This window comes from Dipodomys ordii, unplaced genomic scaffold, assembly GCF_000151885.1.
Source record: "Dipodomys ordii isolate 6190 unplaced genomic scaffold, Dord_2.0 Scaffold153, whole genome shotgun sequence".
NCBI classification, from domain to species: domain Eukaryota; kingdom Metazoa; phylum Chordata; class Mammalia; order Rodentia; family Heteromyidae; genus Dipodomys; species Dipodomys ordii.
In genome coordinates this window covers 987,537-1,001,878 of record NW_012267369.1, presented here as the reverse complement: position 1 = coordinate 1,001,878, position 14,342 = coordinate 987,537, and the positions used below count along the sequence as shown (strand labels likewise).

Below are 14,342 nucleotides of genomic sequence, written 5' to 3'. Positions count from 1 at the left end.
CAGCGTCTAGCGGGGTGCAGCATCTGGCGGGGTGGGCAGCGTCTGGCGGGGTGCAGTGCCTGGCGGGTGGGCAGTGCTTGGGGTGGGCAGCGCCCAGCGGGTGGGCAGCGCCCAGCGGGTGGGCAGTGTCCGGCGGGGTGCAGCGCCTGGTGGGTGGGCAGTGCTTGGGGTGGGCAGCGCCTGGCGGGTGGGCAGTTCCCGGCGGAGTGCAGTGCCTGGCGGGTGGGCAGTGCTTGGGGTGGGCAGCGCCTGGCGGGGTGCAGCACCTGGCGGGTGGGCAGTGCTTGGGGTGGGCAGTGCCCGGCAGGGTGGGCACATCCACACACTCTGTATTTCTGTGCTGGTCACACGGCTTCCACAGAGTAATGGGGCAGGTCCCGGGGGAGCAGGGGTGGCACGCCATGGGGGACCATGGACAAACCAGGGGCAGGGAGGAGAAGCAGGCGCTTTCTCCAAAATCAGGTTTCTGCCTATAGAGGTCTTTAAAATGTAAGATACTGCGCGCTTCATCTTTGTAAGATAACAAAATTGTGATTTTTCCAAAATATTTTCATGTTAGAAAACTGAAACATAACCCTAAACTCCTATGCAATGATTTTTTATAACAATGTTAATTTTAGACTAAAACATTTTTTAGTAACAATAAGAATTTTCTCAGCAAAGATCCCTTCTATAGCTCAGAAACTTGGCCTCCACAAAATGAGACCCTTTTGCACAATAGCGTGATAATGGTTGACAATTAGTTGAGCATATTAAATGACTACTAGTGAGGAGGCCTTCCTGTGGCTCAGGTGGCTCACGCCTGTCATCCTAGCTACTGAGGAGGCTGGGATCTGAGACCCTGGTTCAAAGCCAGCCAGGGCAGGAAACTCCGTGAGACTTTCATTTCCAATGAACCAGTAAGAAGCCAGAAGTAGAGTTGTAGTTTAAGTGGTAGATACTATCCTTGAGCAAAAAGGCTCAGGGCCATGCCCAGGCCCCGATTCAAGTCCTAGGACTGGTTCAAAGAGAATGAAAAGGAAGTACAGATTTAAAACATGGAGGACCTGAAACTCTAGCCTACTGCATTTTGTGGCCAGCAGGTGGCAGCAGTACAAGAGTTATTTAAACCAAAATTTGTACGTAGAGACTTCAGTTCACAATGTGATCATTTGCAATAGGGTCTCTGAAGTAGGGCTTTGCCCCCGCCCCAGCTTCCTTTCCACTCATTTCCCTTCCAAGCTTCCAGTGTGTCCACACTCACGGAGAGCCAGCCAGTGCCGCGTGCCTGTGCCCACCTGATCGCACGGGGCGGGCGGTGGGGGGTGAGGGGGGCTGGCTGGAGAGGCAGCCTGGGCGCCAGGTCTGGAGTCTCCAGGGACCCAGGCTCCTTTCAAGTCTGTTTTTCACCCTCCATCCCCATCTCCAAGCTGTTTCCAATTAATTACCCCACCCCGGAGGACACGTGTGGCCTGCAGCGGAGCGCTCAACTGAAGGAGGCAAAGGCTTCTCTGCGCAGTGGCAGCCTGGCTCTGTGGTGGAAGCAGGGATGTCAGGGGGGACGGTGCGCCTCTGCGTCTTTTCCCTGCGTCTGGGCGCGATGCCGGCCTGGGTGGAGAAGGCCGTCTGCACCGATGTTTCCCGAGCAGTGTCTCAGCGCAGGTTTGGTGGCAGTGCTGTTATGTTACACAGGGGACTGGGCACAGGGGTTTTTCCTCAGGGGTCCCGGAACCAGCGCCCCTCGATGCCTGTCTGTGGCAGAAGGGAGTCTGAGCCCCCAGCTTCACTGGCCTCCGCGCACTCTGCCCACTCGCGGTGGAGGTCCCGCCGTCCCTTCCTAGCCCCCTCTGCCCGCCGCAGGGACCGCGTAGCTTCTGCCAGGCGCAGGCTCCTCTGCGGGACGGGCCTCTGCGGGACGGGGCCTCTGCGGGACGGGCCTCTGCGGGAGGCGCTGGTCTCGGGTCCTTCGGCAGCCACCTCACGCTGCGCTCTGACCTCCTCAGTCCTTGAGGCAAGAGGGGCCCGGCCCACACGGGCCTGCCTCTCCCCTCCTGGCCCGCAGGGCCCCCTCTGCTGCAGTCCACCCAGCTCCGCCTCAGCTCCTCACTTCCAGTGCGGGAGGGCAGGGCATGGTGGCCACGGGGACTTGCTCTGTGTCACCGTGACAGAGCGCCTGGAGACAAAGCTTCTTGGAGCTTGCGGTGGATCTGCGGTTCCAGCCCCCGTTGGTTGGTTCCTTCGCTTTGGGGGCTCCATCTCAGGCTGGCCCTTTGACTGCCAGCCCGCGGGGCGGCAGCAGGGCAGAGCTGCTCACCACCTGGCTGCGGGAGAGGCTGGGTTCCCTTGGAAGACATCCCAGGGACCTCACTTCCCCCTCCCCACAAGGCCCGGCCTCTAACGGCCCACCGCCTCCCAAGGGCACTGGGCGGGGCTCTGGAGCGCAGTCCTGACTCAGCGGCACAGGACACACAGGAGGCCCGGCCGCAGGGACTGGGTGCCGAGTCTGCTGGGCCTGTTCCTTTTGCTGTGAAGTTCTTCTTCGTGCTCTGGTCTGGGCTGCTCTTTTGATGGTGGAAAACATTTTCAGAGTAAGATTTTGCTTTGGCCCAGAGTAACGATCCTCATGTGAATGCTTCCCTCGTATCTGGGGTGCCAGGGGCCCCCAGATTTCTACTGGCTGCGGTGGAATCCTGTGAACTTCTTGCCCAGGCTGGCCTAGAACCTCAACCCTCCTGGGGCGCCCCCATGTGGCTAGGATCACACCGCCGCTCTTTGCTGTTAGGATTTCTCATATTCAATTCTTCTGAACTTGGCTGGCGATGGCCCCTTTAGCCACAAAGAGTGGATGTGGGCTGGGCTGGCGGAAGTGCTGCTGAATGGCGGCCATGGGCAGCCGATGAAAATGGCGGGGGCTTGAACACAGAGAGGTCTATGTGCAGACTCCGGGGGAGCCTCGTGTCTGCAGCCAAGGCCAGCTGGCCCGCCAGTGTGGGGCTGGGTGTCCAGCAGGCCTGCGCCTCCGACTGGCCCGTGTAGGGCACACAGGCCAGTGTACTGCCAGGCTGTGGTGCTGTGGGAGAGAGCTAGGGGACAGAACAAAACCTGAAGCCCGGGGGAAGATGCAGCGGATGGAGCAGGTGGGGGCTGATGCTCTTCCTGAGTTTGTGGCGATGCTGGGGGGACCTGGCGGGAAGCTCTGTGCTCAGTCCACTGCGGGATGGCCAGGATGCCCATGGCCACGGCCTGGCTTGCCCTGGTCACAGAACTCTTGCTGGGTTCTCAGAGCGGGAGTAACAAGCTCCTGCCGCTAGGCGTCCTCAGCCCCTGCTCTTCTCTCTTGAGAGGCCCATGACTTGGCCTGAGCTGTTTCTGCCTCTTCCAGGCAAATACTGGCCTCCTGCAGACAGCTCGGACAGCTCTGCTGAATTCTCACCGTGGCAGCCCACAGCCAGGGAGCAGAGGGAGGGGCACGGCCCTCTCTTTGAAAAACAGCATTATTGATGTATAATGTATACATCACGTTACCTTTTAAAGCCTATATAATCCAGCAGCTTTCAGCAAAGAGTCACAAAGATGTGATCACGGCCCCTGTGTCCACCTAATTTCCAAATATTATCATCACCCCTCAATAAATACTGCAGCAAGAACACGTGACACTTTCTCACGTTTCCTGCTCCCGCTGTCCCTGGTCCACCGCGTGTGCCTGCGTTGGCCGTGTGTGGACACTTCATGCCAGCAGGAAGAGGAACTGTCACCCTCAGATCGTCTCCCCACGGCTTGTTCACACGGCGGCAAGTCCTTCCTTTTTCTCACCCAAGAACCTCCCACCATGTGCACATGGCTGAGGTGAGAACATGTGCATGAGACAGAACGCACGTGCGCCAGTGCGCAGGCCAGCTCCGGTGCGCAGGCCAGCTCCGGTGCGCAGGCCAGGTCCGCCTTCTGAGGAAGCGCCAGACTGCTTTTCTCAGCAGCTGCATATCTGCAGTGGCCACCAGCACAGGAAGGGGCGGGTTCTCCACTTGGTTGACACTTCCTGCTCTCCAGCTTCGTGTGGCTCCCCCCAGGGTAGGAAGAACTCTCTCACAGTGGTTTTGGCTGTTTCCTGAACAGCTGACTATGTTGAGCACTTGGCCATTTCTTTTTTGTTTTTGGGTCTGGTCATGGGGCCTGAACTCTGGGCCTGGGCACTGTTCCTCAGCTCTTCAGCTCAAGACTAGCGCTCTACCACTTGAGCCACAGCGCCACTTCGGGCTTTTTTCTTATGTGGTGCTGAGGAATCGAACCTGAATACCTTGTAATTTCTTTTTATTTTTTAATTGCCATGAGTAGAACTTGAGAACAATGCTGAAGTGACAAAAGTATATAATTTGTCTTGTTCCTAAGCCTTCAGGGTGAATCTTTTGGTCTTTTGTCACTAAACCTGATGTTAGCTGTAGATTTCTCACAGATACCCTCTGTCAGGTTCAGAAAGCCATCCCCTATTTCTTTTATGCTGAGTATATTATGAGGAGGTGATGGATTGTGTCAAGTCCTTTCTTTGCATCTATTAATATGACTGTTGGATTTTGTCCTTTTCTTTGTTAATATAATGTGTGGCATTGATTTAATTTTCAGTGGACAAGTCGACCTTGAATTTTTGGGATAAATCCTGATTTGTCTTGATGTATGAATTTCTTGAGTGCTGTTGGATTGTTTGCTGGTATTTGAGGGAAGACTTTGCATTTATATTCTCAAAGGTATTTATCTTTCTTTTCTTCAATATCTCAGTCTAGTTTTAGTATCAGGCTAACCGTGGCCTCATAGAGGAAGTTGAGAAGTGACCCCTCGTCTGTATTTCATATGAATCTGTCAAAGCTTGATGCCATGAGCTCCAACCATTTTGGAATACAACACTGGGTTCCTCAGCCTGCTGGAGAGCAAAGACTGAGGCCAAGTCCTAGGCTCCCTCCAGAACTGTGAAGGGTTGAGAACTGAGCCACAGTCTCGTGGGTGCTGAGGAAAGATGGAGGCTCCGTGTCATAGGTGAGGCTGAAGACGTGCCTAGCTGGCGGCAGTGGCGCCCCGGATCTCCATCCCTGCTCTCACGGGGAGACCCGAGGAGTGCCGACTGTACGGTGCGGCCAGGGTTGTAGGACTGGAAAGGTGCTCTGAGCCAGGAGACCCGAGTCTTTCCAGACAGGCCCTTTGCTTTAGAGGGAAGTTCTATATCTTCTAGGGTGTCTGCTTTATAAAGGTGCTTTAGAAGATGGTCCACACCAGAGGCAGCCAGTGTCCCAGCTCACAAGACACACGAGATCCACCGACAGCACCGACGGCTGTCTCCACCAGACAGACAGACCTGCTAATATCCTTATTACTCCCCTGTAATTCCTCTATTAATGTATTATACCTTTACATTTAAAATTAGTTTGTATTTACTGGTTACACACCTACACAATTTAAGGACGAATAAGTTTACAAGTTTTCTTTTAAAGAGAATTATCCCTTATTTGTGCATTTTCTCTCCACTCTGGCTGACTCTCCTGGCACTGATTTGTATATCAATGTTCTTTTTTCAAAGGCCTCCTCTTATTCAAATGTTGGACCTCCTGGACTTGATTTTTCTTTCACTTTTAATCTTTTTTCTTTTTGGTCAGTCATGAGGCTTGAACTCTGGGCCTGGACGCTGTCCTTCAGCTCTTCAGCTCAAGGCAAGCGTTCTACCACTTGAGCCACAGCGCCACTTCCAGTGTTCTGGTGGTTAATTGGAGATAAGAGTCTCATGGACTTTCCTACCTGGACTGGCTTTGAACCATATCCTCAGACCTCAGTTTCCTGAGTAGCTAGGATTACAGGTGTGATCTACTGGTGCCTGGCTAAGAATAGATTTTTAAGATTGGTAAATATTCATAATTGCTGAGGCTGGATGATGGGTAGTTAACACTTTTACTATTTTACTACTATGTGCTTGAAAAGTTCCTGTAATAATAAAAAAAAAAAGCTTTGCTTTTTCATTCTGTCTGTTCTTAGAGAGCTTTCCCAAAAGGATTTTTTAAAACTGTCTTAATAAGGGCTGGGAATGTGGTTTAGTGATAGAGTGCTTGCCTAGCATGCATAAAGCCCCGGGTTTGATTCCTCAATACCACATATACGGAAAAAGCCAGAAGTGGCGCTGAGGCTCAAGTGGTAGAGCGCTAGCCTTGAGAAAGGCAGCTCAGGGACAGCGTCCAGGCCATGAGCTCAAGCCCCAGATCTGGCAAAATAATGAAAGAAAAGAAAAAGAAAAAAGAAAGAGTGTGGAATGGATTGATAAAGAGAACCAGGCCTCAGTGCTTCTGGTTGTTCTGCCACAGGTGCCTGTGCTTGTCACTTTAAAGTCTCTCCTTACTCCTGCTACTTCCCTAGTTTCTCTTCTCCATATTTAATTGCTATGGGTCTGTGGGCCAGAAGCATCATAAACTCAAACCCACTGAGTGCGTAGGATAGCTGGGGATGTGTTTGCTATACGTGGTTCAGTTGCCCAAGGTCACTGGGCTCTAAAAGTGATGCCCTACTAACCAGGCTGGCTAAATTGGCTAAGGGAAGTCAAGATCAATGCCAAAGAGGTCACAAACCATTTAAGACTGGTGCAGTACCTGCTCCATGGAAGCCCCCACAGACATAGAGCTTGCCGTCTACTGCTCCCGCATTGGTGGAGTTGGTTCGGAGGGAGAGGAGGGGCGTTGGCATGGAGGGGCCCTCTCGCCAGAAGTCCCCGTCGGGGTTGTAGATCTCCACCACCTCAAGGCACTTTCGAACCTGGCCCCGGTCAGGGCCCAGGCAGCCGATTCCACCTAGGGAGAAGCAAGCAAGGAAGGGAGGTGATTAGGAGGTACCGACACCACTCCTTGTGGCCTAGCTGTGACCGTAGTTTTGTGGGCCTTGACTTTGCTCTTTCTCATCTACTTATAAGATAATGTCATGCCTTCTATGTGGTCCACAGCCAAGTTCAGTGCCATTGCTCACAATGCTTTCTGTGTTTATGCATGAGACTGATTCTACGTAGATTCTACAATATCCAATGTTGGCTGTGGGGCTTGAACTCAGGGCTTGGGCACTGTCCCTGAGCTTCTTTGAGCTCAAAGTTAGTGCTCCACCACTTGAGCTACAGCACCACTTCCTGTTTTGAGTGGTTTAATGGAGACAAGTCTCACAGACTTTTCCTGCCCGGGTTAGCTTTGAACCATGATCCTCAGATCTCAGCCTCCTAAAGAGCTAGGATGACAGGCATGAGCCACTGGTGCCTGGCTATGAGTGTCCTTTTCACAAGAACAACATCAGGTTTGGATGTGAGGGTTATCTGTCTGGGGCATCTGCCTCACCTGGTCTATGGGGCTGATCTTTCCCATCCTGATTCAGTGCAGGCCAGTCTCGCCTTTCTTCTTTAGTTGTGTGAACATTTCCCAGTTAGGAAAGGGTGTTTTTTTGGTACATCTCAGGTTTGTAGGCCCAGGGGGGCCCTAAACTCAACTGCCTAGTACATTCTTCATGTTGGATGATGCAGCTCATTCAACCCACAGTCATTAATGGCCTCTGTAGGCAAGGTAATGTGCCAAGGGAGACTGAGTTTGAAAATATCTTCCAGGCCTTTATCCTGTGCTCCAAAAGTGAATGAGGCAAAGGCCATGTATTCAAATAAGCAGAATAAACAGCATCGTAAGAAATGCAACTATGATCCAGAATGATTCTATAATTCTAGCAATGGTAACAACAGAAATAGCCCTCACAGATTTACAACTTCAGGCTCTCCTGAGTCACTGCATCCGGCTTTGTGTAGCAGGCCTTCATGCCTGCCCACCTGCAGGGGTGGCTGCGGGGCTGCGGCTGACGCTCCCCTCACCCATGACCCCACGCCACTGCCTGGTCCGTACAGCACCTGCGTGGCGCGCCCAGCTCTCCCACGTAGAAGGCCCTGGAAAGCGTGGCACAGGGGAGGCTCAGGGCCTGCACTGGCGGTGTGTTCAGAGCTAGGCCATACTTGGATGCCAAGCATTCGCCACGTACCACTCGCTGGGACTCAACCGTGCAGCGCTCCTGCCACTCCTCCCCTCCCACCTGCAGCTCCACTCCTCCTCTCCTCTCCCTCCTACCTCTCCCCTCCCCGCTGCTTCTCCCCTCCCTGCTGTGTTCCCATTGTCTCCTTCCCTTCCGCTCATGCGTTCAACTCCAGCAGCAGCCCAGTGCCTGGCACACAGTGCGCATGGCATGAATGAATGAGGCATTCAACTTCGTCTGCTTTTCCCGCCCACCTAAGTGTGCACACCGTAAGCTCGTCAAGCACCAAGGCCACTTTTTACGGCCCCGCAGATCACAGGGCCTGCACACAGCACCCAGTGAGCCCAGGGAGAGGGGAGGCTGCCCTGACAGCTTGTTCTTAACAAGGCTGAGGCTTACACCAGGAATCAAAGAGGACCTTGGAGGAAAGTAATTTTTCCTTGCTGCTGATGGAGTCTGGCCTGTTTTCTAAGTGAGAATCCAGGGACTGAGGCTCCAAACTTGGGTGCTCATAGCTGCCATTTCTCTTATCTCTTATCCGCCTGGATAAATAATCCACTGCAATGCCAGATCTGCGTTGCAGGGTCTCAAGGTGACGCCCTGGCCTCAGCCACTGGCACAGCCTGCTGTCATGTCTACTTTCAACACGGCACGGTGGTCATGACAGGCTCTGGAATCTCCTACTTAGGGGCAAGAGGCTGCGAAGAGGAGGGTTTGTCCGTGATGCAGTGCTGAACACCCACAAGGTAGGATGAACTTAGCTGTCTCTTTCTGGACACTCCAGGAGAGATTCTACAGGACTAGTTTGTATCATAGTTACTTCAGAACCAGTGAGTGGAGCAACAAAAAGTTAAAATGCAGTCCCTGAGAGTCAGGCCCAGGCACGTTCAGCATCGGCACCCTGAATCTGATGCCGAGGTTTCAGAAGCACCGAAGAAGAGCCGCCCGGCACAGTGCCTAGAAAACAATGGCTCTGGTCTTGTGAAGAATGAGAATGCTTGTCATTTCCATTCCTCTGTGAGCAAGTGTCTTTAATTATAACGTTCAGCACTTACTCAACAGCGTCCACCTCTAGAGCACGGGCCCTTTCTCCTTGACCTGCAGACCGTTCACGAGCTCGGCCTCCTGGTGCTCTTCTGTGTCCTGGTGTTGGAGCCTCGATCCTGCCTCTCTCTCACTCAGGAGCAATTCCACCCCCAGTACACGCCATTACCAGCAGAATTAATGAACTTAACCTGACAGTGAATCTTGATTAGACAAATAATCAAAGGCACGATCTTTATTAATAAGTCAGTACTGGCACCACAAGTAAAACCTTTTGATGAGAGAAATCCTAGGGTAGGATCTGCACATCTTCAGAATTTCAATGAGATACCGCCCTATCTTTAATTTATATGCCAGCAGAGTAGCAGAGCACGACTCTCCTTTATTCAAAAACAGGCAAATGAGTACAAGTTATCTTTATAAGTCACACCCAAAAGGACCTCAGATGCAAAATATGTACCTGCGTATTTTTTGTGTGGGGGTAGGAAATCCTAGGCCAATGTCCCCTTCCTCATGTTCATTTCTGCGCTGATAAGACTTCCTGTTCTGGTGTTTGGCTGATGGATCCTTGCCTTCTGAGTGTGGGACTCAGCCTCTGCTCCCAGAGGGCAGGGAGCTGGCTGCCGGAATGAGTGTGGGAACGGGATGCTGGCCCCTGTGCCCTGCAGGTGGCAGGCTTATTCTACTCTGCTCTGGGCTTGATCCAAACAGGAGGGAGATTTTTGTGATGGTTCTGATGCAAAGCCAACCTTGGGCAGTGGAGCTGTGGGGGCTCTCGATGCATGAAAAAGCACCTGGACTTCTGGAGACTGACCCTAGCTCGGGCGCCCGTGTCACCACTTGCTGACTCCATGAGGCTGGCCAGCCGAATTCTTCTATGCCTCCAAAGGTCTCAACTGCAAGGATAAAAACTGTTTCATAAAGTCTCAGGGTGAAAGACTGGAGCATCAGCACAGGAGAGGGGAGAGGGGATCTGAAGTATCGCTGTGGGAGTTATTTTTTTTATAGTCTCATGAACTGAGTGGCCATCATGCAGCTGGTATTTAAGTGGTAACACTTGTTTTCTGTTTCTAAGTAAGCAGAGCAGAGTTTGCTGAAGTTGCTGGAATCGAGTGTTACTGTAATGATTTGCTGTGTATAGAGTTGCTGATTCTGCGGTCACACTGCATGTAGATGACTTTCTGGAGGTTGGACAGAGAAGCAGAAGGCAGGGGATCCTTCGGCCAGCCTCAGGCGGAGGAACCTGTTTCCTGGCCCACGCAGTCTCGTGACACAGGAGCTGTAGGCTTCTTCGTGAGCCATGCGTCCCACGTGCTCGTTCTCTGCTGACACAGGGCCTGGTGACCAGGCTCCTCATCACTCTAGTTATCAGCTCTGTGAGTTCTCTCCCATGACCATTCTGGAGCCATAGCCTAGAAACCATGGCGCCTCACCTCCTGACAGCCAGGGCGGGGGCTGAAAGAAGTCGTTACCTGCCTTTTACCAGACCGTGGGTGGCGCCAGGCGCCTCGACTAACCGTACGTCTGGGATCCACAGAACTGGGCAACCGTCACTACACATACCGGCCACTAACCGTACGTCTGGGATCCACAGAACTGGGCAACCGTCACTACACATACCGGCCACTGTCTTCCCTGCTAACACTTCACTGTCCTTTGTTGTATTTCCTAAGAATATCAAATATTCTGCATTTGCTTGCTACCACAGACTACTGTGAAAATCAAAATAACTGAAAGCAAACACCTTGCTCCATGGAGCAGCACTTAATTTGGAAAGAAAAAAACATGTATTTGAATTGTTTTTTTCTGTTCAAGTAGAAATGTAGACAGCTAATAGAAAGTTCTGGCACTAAGCACGTAAGCTACAGCTGCAGTGTTGTCCTGTTCTATCTCCAATGACGCCCCCACGCTCGGCTTTCTGCCTCAGCCCGGCACTGGCCAGCGGTTTCCATTCACACCAGGCCCCTCTCCCTTGTCTCCCCCGTGCTGTTGCCCGCTTGTCCGGCAGAGGTCTCTGCACGAAGGCGAGTCTGGGAGCCCTGATCTAACAGGTCGGAGGCAATGCCTTGGGTGAATGTCTCAACTCTGTAGACTGAGCCCTGCCTGACTCCTGTGCCCCTCGCCTTCCCTGCTTCACAGCCCTGTGTCTCATCTTAGACCGCCACAATGCAAGTTCCCCCATGGCCAATCTCCCTCTCCCTTTCTCTCTAACTTGACCCATGCTGCATTCCTGTCAAACTCCTGTTTCTTCACGGCTCGGCTGGCTACATCTCTCAAAAAAGTCCTTCCTGTGTCCACACAAGATGAGCCATTTTCTCCTTGGGCTTCCATGGTCCTCTGACCAGAAACCAAATGTCTCCATAAATACATATTGCTATCCACCCACCTACCTGCCTACTTAATTCATACCCACCTCTCGTTTGTGCGCCTCTCCCGTGAAGTCAGAGTAGCGTTTCACCCCTGTCTGTGCCCCCCGCACCCCCTACGCTCAGCACAGTCACATCACGAGCAACTGAACGTGTGGCTGGACCAGCTCTTCTCAGATGACCTCATCCCAGCTCTCCGGCTCTCTTACATCTATTAGGTCAAAACTGAGCAATGAGTACTTTTGCAGAAGTGGCAGATCCTGAGTCCAAGTAACTCTTATAGAATGCTTGGCAGTATGTAAGTCTAAATAAAAGGATTTACAGAAAGTGTCATTTGTGCTGGGCGCTGGTGGCTCTCACCTGTAATCCTAGCTACTTAGGAGGCTGAGATCTGAGGATCACAGTTCAAAGCCAGCCCAGGCAGGAAAGTCTATGAGACTCTTATCTCCAATTAACAACCAGAAAACCAGAAGTTGCACTGTGTCTCAAGCGGTAGAGTGCTCGCCTTGAGCTGAAGAGCTGAGGGACAGCGCCTTGACCCAGAGTTCAAGCCTCACGACTGACCAAAAAAAAAAAAAAGAAAAAAAGAAAAAAAAAAGTGTCATTTGTGCTCATTTCTGTATTGATCCAAGAAATGATAGATGTAGAGTGATAAAAAATTGATTTCATGTATAAATTAGGATCAACAAATTGAAGACTATATGTTCTATTTAAAATGACATTTCTTTGGATGATTGATGTTTTTCTTTTTTTGAAGAATGGGTTTGAACTCAGGGCCTCAAACTTGCTAGGCCCTCTACTGCTGATCATGTCTTCAAGATTAGTATTTTCCTTTTATAAGAAAATGTTTCCTGGTTAAAAGCATGACTTTTTTGTTTCAACTTCTAAGATACAATGTTATTCTGTCAGTGAACTGAAGGTTACAGTTGATTATATTCTTAAAGATTGAGGAGTGACAACATGAACAGTACCTGTAATGCATACAGATGCACATGAAGTATTACCCATACCCAGGATTGTCTTTCTTTGGAAGAGTTGCTGTTGGCACAGCTTTTAGCAAGTCCTTGTCTGTTTCAGTCAAGCTGTTGTGGCAGGTCAGGGGGTGGCGCGGGCACTGACTGAAAGGCCCACACCCAGAGCATCAGGGCTGAGCAGGGCTCCAGAGAGCACTGCCAGTGGTGCTCCACCGCCAGCACATCCACTGGGAAAGCTGCCAAGCATGCTGACTGCAGTCAAAAGCATTTGATGCTTCTAGTTAGTTGGTTTTAAGCAACCTAAAATTTTATATGCCTACTACGCGTTTGTACCAGGTGTGATGGAATAACAAGTTTCAAGTTTTAGTTTTTGTCCCTGAGACACTTGGAGCCTTCTGGGAAATCCTATCAACTACAACAGCATGGATAACAGCACGGGAGTTATACCCAGGTTGGAGATGCAGAATAAGATCCTGACGCACCACACAGCGAGACATGCAATGTGGGCCCTCTGTCGGTGAGGAGCACAGCTACAACCAGGCTGCAGTCTGGGAGCCAGAGGTAACTTCGGTCTTTCAGAGTATTCATTTCTGGGTAGTCCACTGAGACTTCCAGAAGATGAAGGGTTAACACACTTTGTATCTTAGCTACGAGTAGCTTGTAGAGCTGCACAGCCAAACACGGTTCAAAGCCTCTTCAGCTATTGAATCTAAGCCTGGAAAACTCTAGTAGACAGAACATGGCAGATAGCTTGCTCTGGAACCTTGTCAATACCAGGGTACCTTGACCACTTCTTGGAATTCTGGGGTATGCATGCTGTTTAGAAGAAACGATGTATGGCCGTGGTAATGCTGGCCTGGGAACTGCTTATGTATCACAGGTTTGGTTAGAATCCTGGGCACACCACTTTTGAGCAGGAGCTCCCTCTGGTATGCCCTCACAATGTCTGTGTCCCAAAGTTCAGTCCTGCGAACATTCATCCCACAGTCACCTAGGTGTTCCCTACAGCTTCCACTCTAGGCCCCATTTCAGACCTACGGACTCAGGTTGCCAAGGGTGAGGCTGGGAATGTGCCATTTTCATATGCAACACAGGCAATTCCAGAGACATCTAGGTTATAAAAAATGGCTTCAGGAGGAAGAGGCAATATCCCTTCACAGTGAAAGCTGGCCCTCTCACCTCTGAAATAATTCACTGTTAAAGTGATCTTTGCAGTGCATTTACTGTAATAACCTTTTATGTAACGTTCCCTTCACTCCTCTTTGATGGCATTCAAGCCGAGTCAGCTCAGACAAGGCTGTAATGTTTGCAGCAAAGCAAGGAGGCACAGAATGGGTTCCTGGAGGAACAGCTTTAAAGGTTGAGACATGAGCTGTCTCCCTTGACAGGAAAATGTAAAGTTCCTTCTTAAAAAGAATTCAAAACAATGGGCTGGGATGTAGCTCAGTGGCAAAGCGCTTGCCTAGCAAGTGCAACGCCCTGGGTTCGATCCCCAGTACCAAAAAAGAAAAGACAAATAAAACCTCAACACAAGACCTGTAGGGCTAACTTTTTGGTGGTCTTTTATGCGATAGTGGGATGGAACTGGCTACACAGGTGAGAACATTCAATTCAGCTAACGAATATTTACCACGCATCTTCTACAGAAAGCTAGGCCCCAGGCCGGCTCTGCAGACAGACCCAGAGATGAAGAAGACAAGGTGTCTTCCTCCTGACAGTCTGAGGGAATGTCACAAGGGCAGGGACAGGTGAGAGGGAGCTGACTGGGGAACGTGTGTGGCTGGCAGAGGCGGCAGACGCTGTGTGCAGAGGGGCTGCCACCACCATTGGGTTGGAGAGAAGGGGCAGGAGGTGCAGGGCTGTGAAGCAATGGGGGCCGCTGTGCACAGGGCCCTCTGAGCTCACTTTCCTCCTTAATTTTGCCTGCCCCATCAAGCTGAAGCCACTGTGAACACATCTGACT

At 51.4% G+C, this 14,342-nt stretch overlaps 1 protein-coding gene across 4 annotated transcripts in view; it reads right to left on the bottom strand.

Moving 5' to 3' along the window:
- The window catches only part of Kbtbd12 (kelch repeat and BTB (POZ) domain containing 12), a 35,413-nt gene that overhangs the window by 2,963 nt on the left and 18,108 nt on the right, over nucleotides 1-14,342 (bottom strand). For all 4 annotated transcript variants that reach the window (XM_013032336.1, XM_013032338.1, XM_013032339.1 and 1 more), the window contains one exon: nucleotides 6,597-6,794. In XM_013032336.1, the coding sequence (XP_012887790.1) occupies nucleotides 6,597-6,794 (198 nt within the window). The remainder of the gene's footprint in view (nucleotides 1-6,596; nucleotides 6,795-14,342) is intronic.